Source organism: Nycticebus coucang, chromosome 16, assembly GCF_027406575.1.
Source record: "Nycticebus coucang isolate mNycCou1 chromosome 16, mNycCou1.pri, whole genome shotgun sequence".
Lineage (NCBI taxonomy): Eukaryota > Metazoa > Chordata > Mammalia > Primates > Lorisidae > Nycticebus > Nycticebus coucang.
This window is the reverse complement of record NC_069795.1, coordinates 29,572,867-29,599,088: the sequence shown is the minus strand read 5'-3', so window position 1 is coordinate 29,599,088 and position 26,222 is coordinate 29,572,867. Positions and strand designations below refer to the sequence as shown.

At 36.0% G+C, this 26,222-nt stretch overlaps 1 protein-coding gene across 1 annotated transcript in view; it reads left to right on the top strand.

The window, feature by feature from the left end:
• LOC128567666 (multidrug resistance-associated protein 1-like) overlaps nt 1–26,222 on the top strand; it is a 103,420-nt gene that overhangs the window by 12,691 nt on the left and 64,507 nt on the right. Inside the window, exons 3-7 of the mRNA XM_053565080.1 lie at nt 12,505–12,652; nt 13,649–13,791; nt 17,902–18,079; nt 22,596–22,850; nt 25,051–25,116. Of these exons, the coding sequence (XP_053421055.1) occupies nt 12,505–12,652; nt 13,649–13,791; nt 17,902–18,079; nt 22,596–22,850; nt 25,051–25,116 (790 nt within the window). The remainder of the gene's footprint in view (nt 1–12,504; nt 12,653–13,648; nt 13,792–17,901; nt 18,080–22,595; nt 22,851–25,050; nt 25,117–26,222) is intronic.

Here is a 26,222-nt window from a genome sequence, read left to right as displayed (position 1 = left end):
ATGACTTAGCAATTATGAATTGAGCTGCAATAAACATTCTGGTGCAAATGTCTTCGTTATAATGTGATTTTTGGTCCTCTGGATATATAACTAATAGACGGATTGAAAGATGGAATGGCAGGTTTATTTTTAGATTCCTAAGTGATCTCTAAACATCTTTCCAAAAGGAATGTATTAGTTTGCATTCCTACCAGCAGTGCAAAAGTGTTCCCTTTTCTCCACATCCACACCAACATCTATGGTTTGGGGATTTTGTGATGTGGACTAATTTTACTGAAGTTAGATGATATCTCAAAGTGGTTTTGATTTGCATTTCTCTGATGATTAAGGATGAAGAGCATTTTTTTCATGTGTCCGTAGGCTGTGCGCCTGTCTTCTACAGAAGAAGTTTCTCTTCAAGTCCCTTGCCCACACTGAGATGGGATTACTTGTTCTTTTCTTGCTAATACGTTTGAGTTCTCTGTAGATTCTGGTTATTAAACCTTTATCAGAGACATAACCTGCACATATCTTCTCCCATTCTGAGGGTTGTCTGCTTGCTTTACTTACTATGTTCTTGGCTGTGCAGAAGCTTTTTAGTTTGATCAGGTCCCAGTAATGATTTTTGGTGTTGTTTCAATTGCCCGGGGGGTCCTGCTCATAAAATATTCGCCCAGGCCAATTTCTGCAAGTGTTTTTCCTGTACTTTCTTCTAGTATTTTTATAGTTTCAAGTCTTAAATTTAAATCTTTAATCCAGTGAGAGTCTATCTTAGTTAATAGTGAAAAATGTGGGTCCAGTTTCAGTCTTCTACAGGTCGCCAGCCAGTTCACCCAGCACCACTTGTTAAATAGGGAATCTTTTACAATCAGAATCTTTTAAAAACAGTGAATGTTTTTAATTGGCTTATCAAAGATCAAATGATGGTGAGTAGCTGAGTTCATCTCTTGGTTCTCTATTCTGCTCCATACATCCACCTCTCTGCTTTTGTACCAGTACCATACTGGTGAGGTCCGGTAGTGTGATTCCTCCTGTTTTGATTTTATTTCTGAGTAATGTCTTGGCTAGTCAAGGTTTTTTTTTATTCCATATAAAACAAAGTATTACTTTTTCAAGGTCTGTAAAGTATGACAGTGGTGCTTTAATAGGGATTGCATTAAAATTGTATATTGCTTTGGGCATTATGGACATTTTAACAATGTTGATTCTTCCCAGCCATGAGCATGGTATGTTTTTCCATTTGTTAACATCTTTAGCTATTTCTTTTCTTAGAGTTTCATAGTTCTCTTTATAGAGATCTTTCACATCCTTTGTTAGGTAAACTCCCAAATATTTCATCTTCTTTAGCACTACTGTAAAAAGAATAGAGTCCTTGACTGTTTTTTTTTAGCTTGACTATTGTTATGTATAAAAGCTACAGATTTGTGGTATTGATTTTGTAACCTGAGACGTTGCTGTATTTCTTGATCACCTCTAAGAGTTTTGTAGTTGAATCCCTGGGGGTTTCCAAATATACAGTTGTGTCATCAGCAAAGACTGAAAGTTTGATCTCCTCTGCCCCTATATGGATACCCTTGATCGACTTCCTGCCTAATTGCAATGGCTAAGACTTCCATTACAATGTTAAAAAGCAGTGGAGACAATGGGCAACCTTGCCTGGTTCCTGATCTGAGTGGAAATGATTTCAATTTAACTCCATTCAATACAATATTGGTTGTGGGTTTGCTGTAGATGGACTCTATCAGTTTAAGAAATGTCCCTTCTATACCTATTTTCTTAAGTGTTTTGATCATGAAAAGATGCTGTATATCATCAAAAGCTTTTTCTGCATCAATTGAGAGAATCATATGGTCTTTGTTTTTTATTTTGTTTATGTGATAAATTATATTTACAGATTGATGTATATTAAACCAGCCTTGAGACCCTGGGATAAAACCCACTTGGTCATGGTGTATAATTTGTCTGATGTGTTGCTGGATTTTGTTTGCTAGGATCTTATTGAATATTTTTGCATCAACATTCATTAGAGATATTGGTCTATAATTTTCTTTTCTTGTTGGGTCTTTTCCTGGTTTGGGGATTAAGGTGATGTTTGCTTTATAGAATGTGTTGGGTAGTTTTCCTTCTTTTTCTATGTTTTGGAAAAGGTTAAGTAATATATGTACTAGTTCCTCTTTAAAGGTTTAGTAGAATTCTGATGTGAAGCCATCTGGTCCCAGACTTTTCTTTTTGGGGAGATTTTGGATAGTTGATGCTATTTCAGAGCTTGATATAGGCCTGTTCAACATTTCCACTTCATTCTGACTAAGTCTAGGAGGGTAGTTTGCTTCCAAGTATTGGTTTATTTCCTTCAGATTTTCACATTTCTGAGAATAGAGTTTCTTATAATATTCATTAAGGGTTTTTTGAATTTCTGAGGAGTCTGTTGTTATTTCGTCTTTGTCATTTTTGATTGATGAAATTAGAGATTTTAATCTTTTATTTCTGATTAGGTTTTCCAAATTTTTATCTATGTTATTGACCTTTTCAAAAAACCAACTTTTTGATTCATTAATCAGTTGTATAATCCTTTTGTTTTCAATTTTATTTAATTCTGCTTTAATTTTGGTTATTTCTTTTCTTCTGCTGGGTTTGGGATTGGAATGTTCTTCCTTTTCCTGTTGCTTGAGATGTCCCATTAAGTTGTTAACTTCCTCTCTTTGTGTTCTCTTGAGGAAGGCTTGCAATGCTATAAATTTCCCTCTTAGGAATGCTTTTGCATTATCCCAGATGTTCTTGTAATTTGTGTTTTCATTATTGTTTTGTCCCCCAAATTTGGTAATTTCCTTCTTATCTCATCTATGACCCAGCTATTATTCAGCATAAGGTTATTTAATTTCCATGTTTTTGTTTTTTAATAATTTTATTTTTTATTGTCTTTTGTACATAGATCATAAATACATTTATGCCCATTTCAGTGTGTTGATTATTTGTCCAAATTGGAGTGCTTACATCATACTAATCAGCATACCTTTCATCTCATTTACCCAATTATAGCATTAGGACATTTGTGTTCTGACTTGATAGAGCCAACTTTTACTTGCAATGTGCTCCATAGTTGTGGTCCCCCTACTATCCCCTACTATCCCTCCCACCCCCTTCCCATCCCTCCCCCTCCTTCCCTCCTTCATCAAAACAGTACCTAACAATTGCAATTAGTGTAACCTGGCTTATTGTACCCTCATTGAATCCCCAACAATAAAAAAAAAAAAGTACCATGCTGTTTTGATCACTATCAATTTATAATAAAGTCTGAAGTGTGGAAGCATGATTCCTCCCAATTTGTTTTTATTTCTGAGTAATGTATTGGCTATTCGAGGTTTTTCCTGTTTCCATATAAAATGGAGTACTAATTTTTCCAGGTCTTTAAAATATGAGAGAGGTGCTTTAATAGGGATCGTGTTAAATCTGTAAAATGCTTTAGGTAGTATGGACATTTTAACAATGTTGATTCTTCCCAGCCATGAGCATGGTGTATTTTTCCATTTGTTAACATCTTCAGCTATTTCTTTTCTCAGAGTTTCATAGTTCTCTTTATAGAGATCTTTCACGTCCTTAGTTAGATACACTCCCAGATATTTCATCTTCTTTGGCACAATTGTAAAGGGAATAGAATCTTTGATTGTTTTTTCCCCTTGACTATTGTTGGTGTATATAAAGGCTACAGATTTATGAGTGTTAATTTTGTATCCTGAGACGTTACTATATTCCTTGATCACTTCCAGGAGTTTTGTGGTTGATTCCCTGGGATTTTCCAGATCTATAATCATATCATCTGAGAAGAGTGACAATTTGATCTCCTCTGGTCCTATTTGGATCCCCTTGATTGCCTTTTCTTGCCTGATTGTGGTGGCTAAGACTTCCATTACAATGTTAAAAAGCAGTGGAGACAGTGGGCATCCTTGCCTGGTTCCTGAACTGAGTGGAAATGTTTTCAATTTTACTCCATTCACTATGATATTGGCTGTGGGTTTGCTGTAGATGGCCTCTATCAGTTTAAGAAATGTTCTTTCTATACCTATTTTCTTAAGTGTTCTGATCAAGAAACGATGCTGGATATTGTCAAAAGCTTTTTCTTCATCAATTGAAAGAATCATATGGTCTTTGTTTTTTAATTTGTTTATGTGATGTATTATATTTATAGATTTATGTATATTGAATCATCCTTGGGATCCTGGGATGAAACCCACCTGGTCGTGGTGTATAATTTGTTTGATGTGTTGTTGGATTCTGTTTGCTAGGATCTTATTGAATATTTTTGCATCAATATTCATTAGAGATATTGGTCTATAATTTTCTTTTCTTGTTGGGTCTTTTCCTGGTTTGGGTATCAGGGTGATATTTGCTTCATAGAATTAGTTGGAAAATATTCCTTCTTTTTCTATGTTTGGAAAAGATTAAGTACTATAGGTACTAGTTCCTCTTTAAAGGTTTGGTGGAATTCTGATGTGAAGCCATCTGGTCCCGGGCTTTTCTTTTGGGGGAGATATTTTATAGTTGATGCTATTTCAGAGCTTGTTATAGGCTTGTTCAACATTTCCACTTCTTTCTGGCTAAGTCTGGGTGGGTAACATGTTTCCAAGTATTGATCTATTTCCTTCAGATTTTCATACTTCTGAGAGTAGAGTTTTATGTAGTATTCATTAAGTATTTGCTGAATTTCTGAGAAGTCTGTTGTTATTTTGCCTTTATCATTTCTGATTGATGAAATTAGGGATTTTACTCTTCTACTTTTGGTTAGGTTAGCTAATGGTTTATCTATTTTATAGACCTTTTCAAAAAACCAACTCTTTGATTGGTTGATCTGTTGTATGATTCTTTAGTTTTCAATTTCATTAAGTTCTGCTCTAATTTTAGTTATTTCTTTTCTTCTGCTGGATTTAGGGTTGGAAAGATTTTTCCTTTTCCAGCTGCTTGAGATGACCCATTAAGTTATTGACTTCCTCTCTTTCCGTTCTCTTGAGGAAGGCTTACAATGCTATAAATTTTCCTCTTAGGACTGCTTTTGCTGTATCCCGAAAGGGGAGGTTCTGATGGTTTGTTTCTTCATTATTGTTTTGTTCCAAAAATTTTGTAATTTCCTTCTTAATCTTGTCTATGATCCAGCTATCATTCAGCATGAGGTTATTTAGTTTCCATGTTTTTATATGTGTGAGGAAATTCCTGTTGTTACTGAGTTCAACTTTTATTCCATGGTGGTCCAAGAAAATACAAGGAATGATTTCTTTTCTTTTAAATTTGCTGAGGTTAGACTTGTGACCTAAGATGTGATTAATTTTGGAGGATGATCCATGGGCTGATGAGAAGAATGTGTATCCAGTTTTGTTAGGATGAATGTTCTATAGATGTCTATTGGATGCAAATGTTGAATGGTTAAGTTTAATTCTAAAATTTCTTTGCTTAGCTTCTTTTTTGAGGATCTATCCAACACTGCCAGAGGAGTGTTAAAGTCTCCAACAATTATGGTGCTGGGGGAAATCAAATTGCTCATGTCAGTTAGTTTCTCTTATAAATTGAGGCGCATTCTGGTTGTATGCATAGATGTTGATAATTGAAATCTCATCATTTTGAGTGTTGCCCTTAGCAAATAAGAAGTGACCATCATTGTCTTTTCTTACTTTGATTGGTTTAAAGCCTATTGTATCTGTGAATCAAATTGCAACACCTGCTTTTTTCTGATTTCCATTTGCCTGAATTATAGATGGCCATCCCTTCACCCTGAGTCTATATTTAACTTTTAAGGTAAGGTGAGATTCTTGAATGCAACAGATGTCTGGCCTGAGTTTTTGTATCCATTCAGCCACCCTGTGTCTCTTTAGAGGGCAATTTAAGCCATTCATATTAATTGAGAGTAATGATAAACCCGACAGAGTTTTGGGTATCGAGTTTTTCGAAAGACCAGCGGACATTTTTAATCCTTTTGCCACTATGGAAGTTAGAATTTGATCAAGTTTCTGAGTGATTTTACTTTGGTGGTGGAGGATTGTGTTGTTCATTATGGAGGATAGGTCTGAGAATTTCCTGAAGAGCTGGTTTAGTTATGGCAAATTTCTTCAACATGTGAATGTCATTAAAGTATTTAATTTCTCCATCATATATGAAACTCAGTTTGGCTGGATACAGGATCCTGGATTGAAATTTATTTTGTTTAAGGAGATTAAAGGTCGATGACCACCCTCTTCCTGGGCGGCGCCTGTGGCTCAGTCGGTAGGGTGCCGGCCCCATGTACCAAGGGTGGTGGGTTCAAACCCGGCCCTGGCCAAACTGCAACCAAAAAATAGCCGGGCGTTGTGGCGGGCGCCTGTAGTCCCAGCTGCTCGGGAGGCTGAGGCAAGAGAATCACTTACGCCCAGGAGTTGGAGGTTGCTGTGAGCTGCGTGAGGCCACGGCACTCTACCGAGGGCCATAAAGTGAGACTCTGTCTCTACAAAAAAAAAAAAAAAAAAAGGTCGATGACCACCCTCTTCTAGCTTGAAAGGTTTCAGTGGAGAGATCTGCAGTCATTCTAATGCTCTTCCCCTTGTATGTAATGGTTTTCTTACTTTTTCCAGCTTTCAGAATTTTCTCTTTCATATTAACTTTAGCGAAATTAATTATAATGTGTCTATGAGAATTTTTATAGGTTGAGTTGTGCCAGTGTTCTGAAACTGTCTGCTATCTGAATTTCAGAATCTCTGGGCATGTCTGGAAAATTCTCTTTAATTATTTCATGAAGCAAAGGATATGTATTCTTTGCAGCAACCTCATCACTTTCAGATATTCCTATAAGGCGGATATTAGACCTCTTCAAATTATCCCAGAGCTCTCTGAGAGAATGATCCGTTTTTGTTCTCCACTTTTTTTCCTCTTTGAGTGTTTGGGAGCATTCAAAAGTTTTATCTTTGATATCGGAGATTCTTTCTTCTGCCTGCTCAATTCTGTTACTGAGGGATTCTACCATATTTTTTAGATCTTTGAGGGTTGCAAATTCTTGCTTTAATGTGTCAAAGTCTTTGGTCATTTTGTCTTCAAATTCATTAAATTCTTGAGACATCTTTTGAATTTCTGCTTTAAATTCTAATTCCATCATTTCCTCCATGTTGTTGATCCTATTTGCTATCCAAATTCTCAACTTGATTTCTGTCATCTCAGCCATTTGTTAGGGAATAGGATCTTGTACTGTATCTGCTTTATTGTTTCTTGGGTAAGTTGATCTGTTCTGATTGTTCATGTTGCCAGAGTTTTTCTGCTGATTCCACCTCATGATTGTTTTTCACTGTTGCCTAGGTGGTCTGGTAAGGTGAGATTGGATCGGGGTTTCCTGGGGTTGTGGTTAACCAGCCCTTTGTTAAGGATATAGGACTGATGACTGCAGCTTTTCCCCCTTTAGCTTTGCAAAGGACCTGTACATTATTACAGTTTAATGCTGGGGAAACCTGCTTGGTGTGGTGGGGTTAGGTGGGTTAGTCTTGTATTCAACTGGTTTTTGTTTTATCTTGGTGGATCAGTGACTCTGGTGAAGTTTTAGCTGTGAAGAAATACAAGCAATTAAGAAACCCCACCTCCCCAGACAACAACTGGAATGGGAAAATCGACCCTTCCTGTTACTACACAACCAGGGTATCCCCCTAGAGGGTGCTTGGGTGATTGTCCCAAGTTAGGGGTTCCTAACAATTGACTCTGTCAGTACGAACTCTCAGGTTGGGAGAGTTTGAAAGGCCTCCAGCAGCTAGATAGCAGAGGTCTACTGGCTGCTCAGATTTGGCTCTCTCTGGTGTTCTACAGAGTCAGAAAGGCCCTCCCAGTAGCACAGTAGGACCAGGGGGCTGAGTCTCTTTCTCCACTTTGTTCCTTTTTCACACCTAATCACTGGTGACCCCATAGGGCTGCAGTCCTGTTTCCTCCAATAATGCAAAGTGCCACGGCTTAGCACCTGTCAGAGTGAAAGGAAGGTCAATGCCCCCCAAGTCTTGGCCACTGCCCTTGGCTACCAGCCAGCTCTGGGAGCTGAGGCCTGCCTATCTTGGGTGTTCAATTTCCACTGGTGAGTGTTCCACTTGGGCTCAGTCTAATCCTGGGGGTACCAGGCCTGCAAATGCTTATCTCCCTCAGCCACTACGCCTTTGTCCCTGCTGCTCTACAGCACCAGTATCTCTATAGAGTGACTTGTAGTTTCCTCTGGCAGTGCGCAGAAGTGAGGGGGTGTTTCTCCAAGATTGGACCCCTGCATGATCACTCTATTGTTGCTGGATCTTTGTGGGATGTGCCCCTGCACAGTTCCACTACTATTGCCAAATCCAGAGAATTCTGGCTGTAGGAGCAGCTCTAGGAGCATGCTGCACATGGATCTGGCAGCAGGGCAGGGTACACTGCACAGATTCTGGCAATATCCAGTGCCCAGTGACTTCAGCAAGAACACTACTCCCCTGGCGATTCTGGTTGGGCAGGGACCTGGTGTGGAGGCAGGGCAGCAGCACAGCTTCAGTGGTCTCCTGATGGGCGTGGCACAGCCCGCGGCCTCCGCAGACTCCCGGCAGGCAGGGTGCTGCGTGCACCTCAGTGGTCCAGGTGGGTGGGGTACAGTGAGCCACCTCAGGGGTCTCTGGGTGGGCGGGGCACGGTGCCAGCCTCCGAGGTCTCTAGGTGGCGGAGAGCTGCACAGTGGCAGGGAGGGAATGGGGGACTGACCAGCCAGCTGGTGGGGTACTCGTTCAGGTAGTCTGGGGAAAGGCGCTGCTCATGAGCCTCCTCCCTCAGTCTCTGCAGTGGTTAGGGATCTGGTTTATCCGGTTAGTGGGGAAGGGTGAACTGAAAGTTCAGAATGGCAGGGAAAATGTAAGTTCAGTTTTTCTGCCTGGTAAGAGAATGATCAGAGTCACCACAGGGTCCCTCTGGAGGAAGAAGTCCCCACTTCTTACTGCTCTCACCCATGGGTTGAGACAAGAGATCCTCAGTTCACTACTTGCCTGTAGAAATCCCACAGGAGCAAACGAAGAGCAAAAGGAAAAGGAAAAAAAGAACCCACAGCTTTCTTGGGGGACGGGTTGGGCATTTTTCTTTTCGGTTGAGTTTTGTACCTGGAGATTGTTGTCTTGGAATTGCAGCTTGCCTCAGCAAGGGTGACCTGTAGTTATCTCTCTTCTCTCTCGGTTGGGCTTCCTGTCTTCAGCTCAATTGGATACCCTCAAGACATTATCCTTCTCTCTGGACAGGAGCTTATGTCAGAGGCTGCATCCAGTAGGCCATCTTGCCCCTCCTCAGTTTCCATGTTTTTGTATGAGTATGCAGATTCCTGTTATTACTAGTAAATTTAAAAATATGACAACCTACTATCTTCAAATCTGTGTCTTAGGTCAATCAAACAAAGTATCAAGTATTAATTGATAAATATCATTTTTATTTTATGTTTAAATATAACATCTCAAAACTAGATATAAAGGATTTCATAGCATGTTGTTATGGGCACTGTCATTGGCATGAATCTAATTTGATTTCTGATGGGGTGATTAAACAATGCAATTGAAACATAACTATTGTTTAAGACAATGTCCCTTTGAAGATAGTAGTTAATTGTATTCTTAGATCTGTTTTTGGAGTTGCAGAGTGAAGTCAGAAATTATTTCCTAGGCCAAATTCAAGCAACCATAATTATATGAATAATTCAATTAAATGTGTTCAGATGAGAGAATAATTAGAAAATTATATGCTTATGAGATTTAATTCCTAAGATAGTACCTATCTAGATTATTTTGATGATCAAAAATTACCGAGTCTTTATTAGAAAATATAATCTCCCATCAGTGTATAATGATCATGGTCATAGAATGATTCCCTTGATACATGAAAAAGTTTAGTTAAAATTTGTATAAATCACAGTTGAATCATTATTTTAATCAGATATACACTTCTCATTATGTCCTAACTTTTCCTCCCATATTAATAAAATTTATACATTAACTAAACTACAATTTTTGGAGACTGATTTCATCTTCTACTCTCTTCACATCAGCTAGATGACATATTCATGCACACTTGTCAGTACTAAATATATTCAAAATTCTAAGACAACAAAAACTAAAAACAAAGTGGAAGTATTTTATTTCAGGCACTATCTGACGTTTGTTAAGTTTGCAGTGGTTTACATCATGAATTTAAACAAGTGACCAGTCTCTGGAATTTTTGGTGTTTAACTGCTTGTAACAATGAGAAAGTAATACTGCTTTCCCTTCTTTAGGGTGTTATTAGGATCAAATTAATTAAAGTGAATGTCCTTTGAAAATTAATAGCATTCTAAAAAGTGAAATTCATGTATGAACCTTATGATTACTTTAGGAATAGTCTGTAAGTTAATGGGACCTGGTACATGTGGTATATTTTATTTATTGGAAGGGTCAACTGTTGATCTTAGTTATTTAAATCAACTTTTGATTTAAAGAAATACCATTTCCTTGCTTCCTCTTTTTTAAAACTTTTATGTGAGAAGATAAACCAGCCCCTATGATCAGAGTCTACCAGAAGAGAACAAAAGGTAGAGGAGGGAGCTCACACCTGGGAAAAGAAAAGTCAAGGGAGGTAAACCACCAAGCCATGGGAATCACAATCAATTCAGCTTAAGTGTCACTTTCAGATGCTACATTATTTGGAGACTCAGCATGAAAGCCAGGGGTCTTACCCTGAACCAAAACCGCTGAGTTTTGCACAGTTCTAACTCAAAATGCTGAGGTAGGAAATGTTATTAAAAATGCTTTTGTGGAAATCAATGCAGTCTTATTTTGAAGGTGAATATTTATTTTATGAAATTAAATGGAAAGACTTAATATGACACACGTAAGTCATTTATTGATCAATATGTTTTTTAAAGTGCACTGCAGGAAAATATCCAGCTTATTTGAGCCAACTGATACATAATTACTGAAGGTCTTTTCTTATTACCTTAAAGACTTTTTTTAAAATAAGAATTGTGTAGGATATCATTTATTACAATAAAAGTAAAATTTACCAAAGGGTTTAAAATTCACCCCATGGTCAATCAATTGAGATTATTCAGTAACAATAACAATACTCCCAAAATTTGGAGTAGTATAATACTCTTATTATTTGTAATGGAAAGAACTGAGACTATAGAGTCAGAAGACATGAGTTTAAATATGAGTTTAATTTCCCACTGAACAAATCATGTCACCAAGTTCACAGAATATATCATATATCTGAACTCTATCCCTTGGGAGTGTTTAGCTTCAAGTAAGGAAATAGACAAATAATATTAGCTTAAACAAACGTTTCTATTTTCTTAAGTTATTGGGAAGAGGCCTGAGAATATAGTGATGAATCAGAAATGTTATAAAGAGTCCTTTTTCCTTCTATTTCTGATACTTATTCTTTGACTTTTCATCCATGGTGGCAAATGGCTTTTATCAGAGCATCCTGCCCTCCTGTAATGCAGGAAGGAAGAGCAGGAAAATGTGGGAAATTGAATGTTCTCACCTTTTGAAGTTTTGTGCTTTCATTTGAAAAAGAAAGTTCTCTTAGCAGATTATTGTTAGGTATCATGAGCCATCTCTGAATTATGTGCTTGATTCCAAGCAAAGGATAATGAGATTCCCAGGGCTGGTTTGGACCAGTCGCAAGCCATAGCTCTGTGCTTCGGATAAGGGCTTACCTGAGTCTAAGAGAGTTTCAACTGAATAAATATCAGATTCTTATCAGAAAGAACATGATAGGCAGAGTGATAGTTGTGGGTAAATACAATCCATTGCCTACCTCAATAGCTTTTGTGGTATAAGTAGACCATGCATATGAGTTTGTCTCTCTGTTTGGACTCATTGTTCTTGGCATAATTACTCACAATGTCCCCTGCGTCAAGCTCTTTAAATGGAGGAGGGTGGAAACAACAAAAAAGCTGGCAGAAACTTTCCATAGCTCTTAAGAAATCAACTCAGAAATGGCACTGTCATGTTACCTCTTATTTTATTGCGTATTGATGATAATAGGTCATCTGACCCAAGCTAAAGTTGATGGGGTAAGGACAGCACTCTACATCTAGTTGGACTATCTCTAAAGTCAAGTGGCAAAGGAAAAAGCAGTATCTAACGTCCTAGTGCAACAGAAGAAAAGTTGCAAATACAAGAGCTGGATCTATTTTTCATTTGATACAAGTCTAAAAGCAAAGGTGGGTTTTTGGGTGGTTGAGTGAATATATTACTGTGAATTTTGCTATTTAAATTTCAGTAAGTGAAGTGAGATAGGTGAGTAGTACTTTCTCTAAAGAGATGAAGAAATGAAGTTAGTGTTTCACTGAATAATTGGATGTCTAAACAGACTTTCCACAAATGATTATTATGCAATATTGAACTCCAGAATTAAGTTTTATGATTTTTCAAACAAAATCTAGCCATTATATACCGATCAATAAAATAATTTATAAATTAAGAAACAAATGCATACACAATTCTTTTCAAGTTGATTAATTGTTTTACTATTTTGTTTAACTTACTCTTTCATTTTTAGACTAATTACTTTAGGCTATAAGAAATCTTTGGAAAGAGAAGATCTTTTTGAACTGAATGAAAGTGATTCCTCCTACATTGTATGTCCCATCTTTGAAAAACAATGGAGGAAAGAAATTTTGAGGAATCAAGAGAAGCAAAAAATCAAGGTAATTGATTTTTAAATCCTAAAGTAGTTAATTACTACCTACAACTCAATAAGACTTTTTCCAAATATGAGATATTATGTTTATTTTACTACAGAAAATCCCTAAGAAATGTGAAATGACAACCCATTTCTCTAAGTACATTTGGTTGTTATTGGAACTCTTCCTGTCTTCAGATTATTCAGTATTACTTCATCACTTCCTTTCAATATTCAAGAGCAAATATGAAGCCAAAAAGTTTACATACATTTTAAGAGACATTTTCTCTGTAATACTTTTCAAAGTTGAATTGAAGTTATTATGTTATTGCTTAAGTGTACCTAGACATGTCATATCCATTTTTCCTTTGATCTGTACAGTTCTGGGAAATGATCAATACAGCAAGATCTCTTTAGTGTTGACATATACGTATATCCTTGGCTTCTCAATAAATGGTGACTGAGGTAACTTCTACATCTCAAAATCTGCATCTACATAGTATTGGTCCAAGTTAACTTTATGGTGGCCAAGGCCAAAGCCTAAGAGAAGAGGGAGAGATACTCTACATCCAGCATCGTAAATAGGGTGGCCAAAAGTTTGCATGCAATTTAAAATAGTGTGAAATTTTACATGAACTTTATGTTCACCCCGTAAACACACACACACAAATGAATACCTTTTCTAGAAACAAGAAATATAATTTGGAGATAAAAAGTATATTTATATTAATGAAATCATTTCAAAACTTGCAAAAGTTATAAAATATGATTATTACTCTTACCATTTATGCTATGTGGTATAAAAATCAGCAACTAGTCTGAGTACAAACCATGACAATAACATGGGTCATAATTTAAAGTTTAACTGAATTTATTCCTTTGTTATTCCTTTCTTTTTACTGTCTTTGGAGTACATTAACTTCATGATATATATATATGTGTGTGTGTGTACATATATAGCATTTGTACTAATATAAATTCTATCCAATTTTAATTGTTTTTATTTTCTTTAATTATAAAGGTGTCTTCTCACAAAGAGGCACATGTTGGGAAACCATCTCTCCTCTATGCATTGTGGAACACCTTTAAGTCTGCCCTGGTTCAAGTGGCTTTATTCAAAGTGTTTGCTGATGTTTTATTTTTCACTAGCCCATTCATAATGAAGTAAGTTGGTCTTATGTGTTTGCTTTCCTTCCTATAGGTAAACAGCAAGCAATTGTTCTACTATAAAAGTTCTACTAAAAAAGAGTGGATAATGTGCTTCTTGTGAATTTTATTTAGTGGATGGGCATTCTATCAAGGTTGTCTGTAATACAAATGGGAATTATGGTAACATGGATAATATTTGATGAAGCCAACTAAGTATTAAGCAGTGTTCTAAAATTGTATGATAATTATATAAAATCAGTATTCTCCAGACAAGCAGAACCAATAGAATATTTATAGGTATGTAGAGACAATTTATTATGAATTGGCTCAGGCCGAGAAGTCCCATAATCATATTGTCAGCAAATTGGAGACCCAGGAAGGCTAATGGTGTAATTCAGCCTGAGTCTCACAACCAGAGAATGTGGCACTCTGATGTCTAAAAGCAGGAGAAGATGGATATCACAGCTCCAGAATAAATAGGATCAATTATTCTCCACTATTTTATTCTATCCAGGCCCTCAACAGATTGGATAGGCCTCTATGCCCTGGGATCTTCTTTCCTCAGTCTACTAATTAAAATGCTAATCTCTTCTAAAAACACCCCCACAGACATACCCAGAAGTTATGTTTTACCAGGTGTCTTGGATATCTTCACCCAGTTAATTTGACACATAAAATTAATCATCACATTAGTTACCTTATTTAATCTTTACAACATTGCCATGAAGTAGGAACATTATGACACTCATTATTATAATGCAGATACAGAGACAGAGAAGTTGAAGTAATTTTCCCAAGGTTACATGGCTAGAAAAGAACCAAGAGTCATGACTGAAATTTAGGATATCTTGCTCAAATGTTATGTTTAGAAAAGGAAATGATAGATATATTCATTATGTTTATTAGCTGTGATCTTTTGAGAATTAAACTTTATCAGCCAATGTAACTAAATAAATAAATTACTATATATGATGCATATTAAAATATGTTATAATTATGTATAGATGTCTGTAAAATAAAAATATACATACACATATATACATATATAAAATACATATATATGTATATATATATTAAAGTGACTTGAAGCATTTTTGTAATATTTATCTGCAAGAGGGCTGCAGGAAGACAATGAAATTGTGGTCTTGACTGTGTGCTGTTTTTTCAAGGACATGTAGCCTTATCTTTAACTCTCGTGTGAAGGAAATACAGAGAAACATATTATTTTATTATCGAAAATATTTCCAAGCTGTTGGAATGTTTTTTTGTTGTTTCATCTTTTTTTTTTTTTTTTTTTGAGACAGAGTCTCAAGCTTTCACATTGGGTAGAGTGCTGTGGCATCATAGCTCACAGTAACCTCTAACTCATGAGCTCAAGTGATCCTCTTACCTCAGTTTTTCTATTTTTAATAGCAATGGGGTCTCGCTCTTGCTCAGGCTGGTCTCGAACCTGTGAGATCAATCAATCCATCCACCTCGGCCTCCCAAAGTGCTAGGATTACAGGCATGAGCCTAAATGAAATCTCAGAACCATCCCACCCCTTGCTTCTACCCCCCACCTCACTATATTCTGATTATCTAATTCTGTAAAATTAGCCATGTCAAAATTTATAGAAATAAAACACTTCTATTACCTTCACAGTTTGGAGGGGCAGAACTTCACACAGATTGCTTTTCTCTGCTGCACAATGTTTGGGACCTCAGCTGAGTATGTGGGAAAGCTGGAGATAGGTCCAGCTGGAGCCATCTCGTCCGGCTGGTGTGAGATGTGTGGCTGCTGCTCGGGTTCTGGCTGTTAACTGGTCACCTTGGTTCTTCTCCATGTGTGCTGCTGCTGCATTGTCCGAGACAGCTTTTTAATTATATGTCTGATGCCTATAATGATGGCTAAAATGCCATCATAATATAAGAAATCTCTCTTTCTGTCTTTCACACACACACATACACACACACCTTCTCTGAATAGTTCGTTTGAGCATACAGGTCTCAGATAGTTGCACTTCTTTTATGGAAGCTGTGTTTCCTCAGAGCGAACATTCAGGAGTCTCAGACAAGTTGTTTTGTGACCTAGGCTTGTAAATCTTAGAATGTCACTTGTGCCAAATTATTTTAGCTAAGCAAATCTCTAAGCCAAAATGCAAAAGAAAGGTATTAGGGAAGGAGTTAAAGGGATGAATATGCATTATCCTATTATTCTGACTCACATGTGTTATAAAGCATATAAAATATTGTTTTTATTAATTTACTAGTAGAATAATACTTTGGATATTGACCAGATATGTCTCTTATTGATCATTGTTTGCTCTTTTCTTCCATTTATATACCTTATTGTAAAATCAAACAAATAAATGAATGTTTATATTACATATTCTACATGTTATTTTACAGTCTTTACTATGCCTTGACTATGAATTATTTTTAATAATTCTTGATTAATATGTGTAGAACCACTATAGTACCTGGTGATAGTCCACGTACACGTTACTCCACATTCCATACCCTACATATACATTTGGGCAATACAAATTGCTTTAAGTGGTTCACATATTAGCTAAGCCATCTATAAAATAGATCAAAGCCTAGAAATCTATGTTTTAGTCATCACTTAAAAATTTAAACATATATGTTTAAATTTCAGATAGCAATTTCACCAAAAATTAACTGTTCTAGTTTAACGTCATCAGAAAAGTTGAAAAATGGAGACATATAAACCTTTTTTATTTTCTTTTCCTCTGGGCACAAAGTTCCAGCTACTTGGGAGCCTAAGGCAGGAGGATTGCTTTGGCTGAGGAGTTGGAGGCTGCAGTGTGACATGACTGCAATAAGAATGAGTTTGTAAAGTCAGTATCCTTTGGGGAAAATGATAGTGATATTGTCATACCTAATTACATAGGATTGCCTACTTGTTCTTACAACCAAATTGACTCATAACGGCCATTTATAATGACATAGAACATTTTTGCATCTCCAGAGTTCACAATGAAAAAGGCCCATTTATAAAGCCTCTATTACTATACCTGTCACTGATGAAATAGAAAAAAAAACTACTTAAATAAGCCAAGAACCGTATGCATGCAAAAATAAATGACATACAAATTTATAGTATCTCTGAGTATATGCTTATTTTTTCATCCTTTTGCACCATACATATAGTTCTTTAAAAGTATGATTTCGCTGAGATGCAGTGTATAAAAGGGTGAGATCACATGTAAATTGTTATTAACAGTGAACATCAGGCACTGAGTTTTAATCGATGTTCAGAGCTGAGAGACAATAAGCAGCCAAGATAGTTATGTTCAGAACCATCCTCACGGTTGTCCTGTACCCCAGCAGTGACCCTCATCATTATAACTGTGCTGACACCAAACTTAAGAGGAAATATGCAAAGGTAGAAAATGGGGAAATTGCTTATGAATAAAAGTGCAATAAAAAGATGAGATAGAAATTAAGCCTTTAAAAATGATATCAATTTGCCATCTTAATAGATCCCCTACTTCAGTTCTGATTGTTGTATTTCTTTACATTTGACAAAAGTGCATAATTTTGAGAAAAAAGTTGTGGGTTTTGTTTTGGGTTTTTTTCTTTTAAAGAAATTGGGTCTCACTATGTTGCCCCCGCTGGAGTGCAGTGGCTATTCACAGGTGTGATCAACCATGTCACACTGCAGTCTCCAGCTCCTCAACTAATGCAATCCTCCTGCCTGAGGCTCTCAAGTAGCTGGAACTTGTGCCCAGAAGAAAAGAAAACAAAAATGGTTTTATATGTCTCCATGTCTCAGCTTTTCTGATGAAGTTAACTAGGACAGTTTATTTTTGATGAGATTGCATCTGAAAACCAGAAAATAATTTCTTACCCACAAGTCTATGAAAATAATTGTTGGCTTATTTACTTTATCATCTAATGCTTAAGTTAAAATAAATGGGGTAGGGGTGTAAAGTTGTTAAATTGAACAAATACGGAAAATGAAGAGGTGGGGTTATATGCATGTGAGAGTGCAGGCTGTATCTGTGTGTGTGTGTGTGTGTGTGCATGTGCAACATTTTGGCAATACTCGACTCTCATAAGCCTTTAACTACTTCAGATGTTTAACCTGTCTTCCCCTTTCTCAATTTTTATGATATTCAGGCAAATTATCATTTTATGTGAACACAGTTTAGATTTTGGCTGGATTGGCTATGGTTATGCGGTGGCACTTTTTGTTGTAGTCTTTTTGCAAACCCTGATCCTTCAGCAATATCAACGTTTTAACATGCTCACCTCAGCAAAAATTAAAACAGCTATAATTGGACTGATCTACAAAAAGGTAAAAAAAAAAAAATGTAAGTAATTCCCAATTTCTAAATGGAATGTTTCCTTATGTACTTTAAAATAAGGGGACTAGCTGGACTCGGTGGTTCATGCCTGTAATCCCAGCACTTAGGAGGCCGAGGCAGGTGGATTGCCTGAGATCACAGGTTGAAGGCTAGCTTAAGCCAGAGCAAGACCCCATCACTCCCCCCACCCCACCCCCACACACACAAAAAAAAAAAAACCAGCCAGGTCTTGTGGCAGGCACCTGGAGTCCCAGCTACTTGGGAGGCTGAGCCAAGAGAATTGCTTGAGCCCAAGAGTTGGCAGTTGCTGTGAGCTGTGATGCCACAGCACTCTACCAAGGGAGACAAAGTGAGACTCTGTCTCAAAAAAAAGAAAGAAAGAAAGAAAAAAAGAAAAAAGAAGGGGACTAGAAAGATAGGATAGTATACTAAAAAGTTATTAAGGTGTCTTTGCATATGGGTTCACTTTACTTTAGAAGAACTTTGACTCCATATTGGCTACATTAATTTCTCTATAGTCCCTTCAGCCCTAATACATGAAATTAAATGATGATCCTTGTCTTACGTTATGTCATTTATCTGACCTTCAGAAACTGAATGGAATTGAATGTCTAAATGGTTGTCTATCTTGATGTATCAGTAAAATTTCCTCTTTTCAACAGTCATTTTCATTCCACATACTACGTTTTCCATCTCCCTCTGCTCAAACTACCTTATTTTTTCATGCAACAAAGCCATCCTTTTCTATTCAATCATTATGAGCTTTTCTTTCATTCTAAGCCTTGTACTCCAAACTGGACTAATCCTTATTCCTTATGTAACCTTAAACTTTACTTTGTCCTTTCCTTAAAATACAATTTTAAATGGCACCTCTTTACCATCCACAGCCTTTTATTTACATCCTAATTATTAACAGTTAAAGAATTTCCTTCTTCCCCTACTTATCAACTAGTTATTTAATTAATATGAGTATCATGTTCTTACTTTGTGCTCCTCTGTACCTTGTAGGTTCTTCAAGATTCAGAATAGTTAGGAACTTAAGCCAGGCATGCTGGCGCAGTCCTGTAACCCTAACACTTTGGGAGGCTGAGGCAGGTGGATTGATAGAGCTCAAGCATTTGAGACCAGCCTGAGCAAAAGCAAGACCCATCTCTACCAAAAATAGAAAAACTAGCCAATGTGGTGGCCTAGTGCCTGTACGCCTGGCTATTTAGGAGACTGAGGCAAGAGGATGGCTTTGGCCCAAGAGTTTCAGGTTGTTGTGAGCTATGACACCATGGCACTCTACTCAGGGCGAAAGAGTGAGATTCTGTCTGAAAAACAAAACTAAAAGCAACAAAAACAAACAAACAAAACAGGAACTTGTTTACTTACTGTATCCTTACCATTCAAGACAGTGGCTTTTTAAAATTTTTGTTAACATTTGGATGAATGAGTGAATAAATGAATGAGCTCTTGCCTTTAAGAAATTACGGGAAAGTGTCAGCATATGTAATAAATATGTGAGACTCAATACAGATTTAACAAGTGTATTTAATCTAAGTTTTACCTGATACAGGAGCCTTTAGAGATAAAGACCCCAAAGCCCTAGGAAAACTGTCCATTTTTACGCTTAGGTTTGATAAAAAATGGAGAGCCTTATAGAAATGTGAATCCTGTAACACTTCTCGGCACACAAGGAGAAATTAAAAAATGTTTTTGTAAATGTTTTATGACCCCACCGTCGGGCTCACCAATCATCAGGATTGGGAATTTATGACCCTTCCAGCTCTACATTCATGAAGTGCACGGCTTCCAGCTGAGTGGTCAGGAAAGTTCCACTGTTAATACTGCACAGTGTGGGGCTGACGGATGAATAGCATGAGGCAAAGTCTCTGCTATTGGAATAATGAGAAAAAAAGTACAAAAATTCCTACAAAGCCTGCTCAGAAAATCCTGAGTAGATTCTGTCTGACGAGAAACAATATTTCATGTGCAGGATGGTGAGGAGTGATAGTAGAGACGGAAGAGATTGCGTCTTCAGTTTTTTTTTTTTTTAAAGAACCTTGAAGGATATATTGTAAAAAGGTACTTTAATGCTATAGGCAATTGGGATCCAGTTGAGACAAAGGGTGGATGATCAGAACAAAAAGTTTGAAAACAAGTGAAGCTGGAAAGGAGAAGCAGCTGTGCAGTACTTTGGGAAATAAAGATATGAACTAGCATCAAGGCATGAGTCTAGAAACAAACAAATACATGTCAGGGAGAATGTGAAGAAGTGAATCAAATCTTATGATCAATAAAATGAAGTAATAGTGCATTGAACTCAGTGATAATCAAGGTGTTTCCAGTCAGTGGGAGGAGTTGAGGCTTGGCACTGTACCTGGTTCATCAGGATCTTCTCAGAGCCTAATTCAGTAAGTGAAACGAATTAAGTTTCGAAAACAATGGATGAGTCACACAGTTATACATTGTGCATGTGAGAAGACGAGGGCTTCTATGAAAATACCGTGGAAAGGAAATCTCAAACTTGGATAGAACTTTATGTTTCTTAGAAAAACGATTGAGGTAACAATATATCTTAGAGTATTTAAAAACTCCCAAACTTTTCCCATCATTTAAGATTTTAAAGATGGGTGTTTTCTTTTCATCCAAGTTACAGTTTCTCTTTTATCAGATGAAAACACTCCCTGTCAGACAATTGTACACAGGTTGCGCCATCCCCTGTAATCTTGCTGCCTTTTGCAGTATTCTGTCAAATTGCTGCATATAACAAAGGCAGTTCGATTGTACAATTTAGCAATAAATGGGAACTAAGGTACCCTTCATGAATTGTGAATTTTGTCTTTTACAAAAATGGAAAGGTTTATTGGTCAGAAAAAAACTAAAAACAAAAATCGGTTCTCCTAACATTAGAAATGCCATGTAAAATATATTCAATTATATGGTGATTTTTAGTCTTTTCTTTAATATTCTGAAGTAATTTTTTTCTTTTATTGTCAGGACACTTCTTAACACATTATAAGGGTAAAATACATTGTTGTTGATTGTAGGTAAAATATTATACAGCAGATTTCTAAACCTTATTCATCTTATGTGGTTAATTGAAACTTCGTACCTATTGATTAATAACTCCCCGATTTTCCTTCCTCTTCAGCCCCTGGTAACCACCATTCCAGTATTTCATTTTATGAATTTTACCATTTTAGATACCTTCTTTCAGTAAACTCGTGCAAAATTTGTCTGTGTCTGGATTATTTCATCTACCTTAGTGTCACATATTACAGAATTTCCTTCTTTTTTTAAACTGAATGCTTATTTCTCCAAAGAAGATACACAAATGGCCAACAGGTATATATATAGATGAAAAAAATACCCATTATCACTAATCATCATGGAATTTAAATCAAAGTTGTGAGCTATCACCTCGCACCTGCCAAGATGGCTATTATCAAAAAAAACAAAGGACAAGTCTTGACAAGAACATGGGGAAAACAGAATCCTTGCACACTGTTGGTAGGATTGCAAAATAGTGCAGCCACTTGGAAAACAATATGGGGGTGCCTCAAAAAATTAAAAATAGAACTACTATAAGATCCAGAAGTCCTATTTCTGGGTATATACACAAAAGAATTAATATCAGGATCTGGAAGAGATACCTGCACTCTATGCTTTGCACCCCTATCCATAATATCTAAGATGTAGAAATAACCTAATCAATCAACAGATGAATGATAAAGATATGTGCCATATACATACAGTGGAATAGTATATGTTTCACTGGAAATGTTAAATGGATAGAGAATTGAATAAATGGATTTCTTTCAGCATAATCAGTAAGAACTTACAATACATATTTTAGGGACTGTTGGGTTGAAAATATAAATATTAAATAGTGAGCACAAGTAAAAAGTGAGAATTGGACCCTGGAACAAAAGATCTATTTCCATCTGCTCCATGAGACCTTTCCCATACTAAGTTCCCATGGCCCTTATTAGTTGCTTCTGCACTTAGAATTGGCCTGTTTGTGTGTGTAGCTCCACAGGCAGACTGTAATCACCTCAAGAATGGGAACCATGTCCTTTTTTAATTTTCCATAAATTTTTTGCATGGTGCTGTTCATCAGCATGCACTTGATGTGCGTTGATTCATTCATGTATTTTTGTGCTGATAAAACTGAGACAATTGAGTATTATGTGGATACAAATGGAGGAAAGCCTTAATCTAACTAGAATAGATTTATTTTTGCAAGTTTGTAATTAACAGATTATGAAGTGTTATTTGCTTGGAAACTAAAACATTACTTTCTACCAATATGCAGGGAATTCCAAAACTATGTACTTTGATGAGTCATTATGTTTCTCACGTAAAATTTACCTCTCTTGATATTTTATCATCCCAATACATAAATAACCTTGTATATTTTCACAAACTTATTAAAAGTTGACATTAAAATTTACTATTGTTTGATTAAAAGATGCTCCATAAGCTATGGAAGTCTTAAATATTTTGCTTCTCTTTTTACAGTCTCTGCTTTTATCAAATGTCTCTCGAAAAAAGTTTTCTACTGGGGAAATTATTAACTTGATGTCAGCAGATGCCCCGCAGCTCATGGACTTGACGGAAAACCTCAGTCTCCTCTGGTCAGGCCCTGTTCGAATCCTGTTGGCCATAGTTCTCCTTTGGCAAGAGCTGGGTTCAGCAGTATTAGCAGGGGTGGCAGTCCTTGTGTTTGTCATACCAATAAATACTTTAGCTGCTACTAAAATTAAAAAGCTGAAGGTAAGAAAATGACTGCCTCACGTTACATGTTTCAAACTGAAGCTGAGTTTTCTGACTTGTCAACAATAACATCTAGCTAACTCTCTCTACATGGAAAATAGAGGTTGAAAATGGAAATCATCCAAATTTACCATTAGTGTACGCATTTAATGAGTGCAATGACTGGGCATCTATCCTGTATAGTCATTGCTCTAGGCAAAGAAATACAGCAGTGAGGAGAACTCACAAATTCCACCTCTCTGGGGGCCGGTGGGGGACACCGGCATCAAATAAACAGATACATAACATTATACTTTGTGGCAATTTGTATCTGAAGAAAAATAAGTAAGGATATGTTGATAGAGGAGGAAAGGGTGCCATGTTACATACAAGGGAAAGAAAGGAAATGTATAACAACAGGGTAAAGGTGGGTGTCTGAAAAAAATGTATTTCAAGCTGAGAGAACAGTCCACATGCAGCCAAAGGTGGGGTGTGCTGGGATGTCTGCAGGGTATTTGGACTGCATGCAGCCAGTGGGTGGTAGATGCTTCACAGAATAATTTTTAACATTCTTCCTTTACGTTCAGTCATTCATCTTACTATCAATACTGTGGATGTGTTTTGACCTCTCACCATGTGTCAGTGTGCACAATGCTGTGCTGTAGGGATGGAGAAACAGAATAGCACTCGGTTCTGAAGGAGATGGGCCCACTACAATGACACAGGACTTCACACATTAAATCAACATGCACAGACACAGATGCATTGTCTATGAAACTCTATTTCATTATTTTCAAGCAATCAAATATTGACAATATCTATGTACTCATCTAGGAATGTATTAATCATATATTAGAGGAAAAAGCACATATGTACATCTATGTGTGTCATGCATGTATGTATGTATATAATTAATCCCATTTTTTATTGTAGCTATACCTATGTACATGTGTATGATATAAATAATAAAAATATCCAGCTATAAATGTGCTCATAGGCACATAGAAGTAATCTAGAGATAATAGCAGTCTTTTAAGAATAGTTATCTGTAGAATGGAATTAGAAGGGAGATTTTTACTCATTATTCAAATACATTTAAGTGAGAAAAATGACACCTTTGTTATATTTTTCTAAAATTTTCAAAGATGACTGATCTTTAAAGATAAAAACTAGAAAATAGCATATGATTATGAAGGAGAAGTATTAAAGATGCTAGTGTTTAAAATAACAGTTTTGGTTATAACTATAATGAATACTTTTTCAAACCAGTTTTTAAAAAAATATTCTGGTTTTAAATAATGTCACCTAAAGTATAATTATGAAAAATGGAAATACATTTTCTGAGTTTTAGAGTCCCAGAACTTTCCTAGAGATTTCAAGATTATGCGCAAAGATATGAAACAGAAAATATGCCTTTAAATTATGCAACTAATGTTACGAGTCTTAACTCATCCCTGTGTTCTTCACAAGATATACAAACACTTGACATATAATATTGATTGACAATGTCGGAGGAAGATATGCTTAATAAGCAATACCCAAACAATATGAATATGATAATAGTTAAATATTTGAATAAACACGGAACAATTACATAGTATTTATAAAAAGAAAAGAGCTGGTATTTAAAAATACACATTTTACTTACTCTAATTCCAAATAATTAATCTAACTTATGGAGAGCTTCATTTTTATTCCTGGAACGTTTTTGTTATAAATATATGTGTGTATACATATACATGTATGTATGTAACCATATGTGTGTGTGTATATATTCATGTATATATAGATATAGAGACAGCTGATAAAGTATTGGGAAATTATTACATTTTAATAGTATGTATGTGGATGGTGGTGTTTTTTAAACACATTGGATTTAAATAAATATTTTCTACTATTTTTTTTTTTCGCAGTTTTTGGCTGGGGCTGGGTTTGAACCCACCACCTCCAGCATATGGGGCCGGTGCCCTACTCCTTTGAGCCACGGGTGCCACCCTTTACTATTTTTATGCTGCTTTTGATTACTGCTGGTTTCTTTTACGTTACCTCCTTACAACTATTTTCCAGCATTATTTCCAATATTGTATATGTTTTATAAGATGGTTTTCTCAACTAAGTCTTATATAAAATAGAGAAAATAGACTATATTGAAGAAGTGGCTATGGCATATAAGTACTATCAATTTTGTCAAATATGTTCTTATTTTCTTTCCATTATATAGAAAAGCCAAAAAGAGAGCAAAGATAAACAGATAAAACTACTCAAAGAAATCTTACATGGAATTAAGGTAATACATGTAAAAAGGATATGTTTTTGAATTGACTATTTAGAGTCCAGTAATAAGTTAGTTAATAAATGAAGTTTGTACGATGTTCAGTATCTCAAAGTGATGATGTATGTATAATTATTGGGAGGGAGTTTCAGATTCCAGATCTGTAGGAATCCTTTTTGCTAAAATAGCATTTAAATTATAAATTTAAATGTAAAGCCAAATAAATGTAAAGCATTTAAATTATAAATTTAAATGTAAAGCCAAATAAAATGTAGACATTTTCTTTTTGTTTCTTGCCCCAAAATTAAAAATAAATACTTAAAAGACACAAAATATTTCTCATTTTAAGGAATAATATGGAAGAGCTGGGACAGGCGAAAGTGACAATAATCTTACCATGCATGTAAAGGCAGATGTCTAAGGGAGAAGTGATGTCAGTTAGCTAATTTATGTGAGATACAAATGATCCTATAAATGCTATTCTACAAATATGGTTCAAATCGTTATTTTCCATGGGAAAGTGACCTTATCCATGCCACTAATATTTTCTCTGTAGCAAAATGAATGAAACCTCATGAACTTTCGTATCCTTAATTTCAAATTCTACTGCACTTAGATTATGCTTTATCAGATTTTTCTAAGAGGCAACGTTTACAAAGCCCATGTGCAATTTCTTTGCGGATTTGTCAGTAGCACTGTATACACCAATCATGTGTACGCTTTGATTCACCTTATAATCAACAATGGCTCTTTTGTAGTGCTATGTAGAACTTTCACAAAATTATAAATTACTGAAGTGAAAGAAATTGTTACATTAAAGAAGCCTTAAGAAGGGACTGGTAGCCACTTATTTATATGAAATTCCATAACATAGCTCTGAAATTTAACTTCAATGATTTAACGAGGTCACACACTCCAAAGTAATATAATTCTAATGCAACTCTCAGTGGTTAGTTGATAGACCTTGCATGGAAAAAGTACAAAAATGCAATGTTTATAGATTTTAAATACTTATATTCATAAAAGAAAATTTGTATTATTAGTAGGACATACATTGTCTGTAAAATAGCAGAACGTTTCTTCAAGATCTGAGCAAAGTCCAAGACTTGAAATAGTAGTAG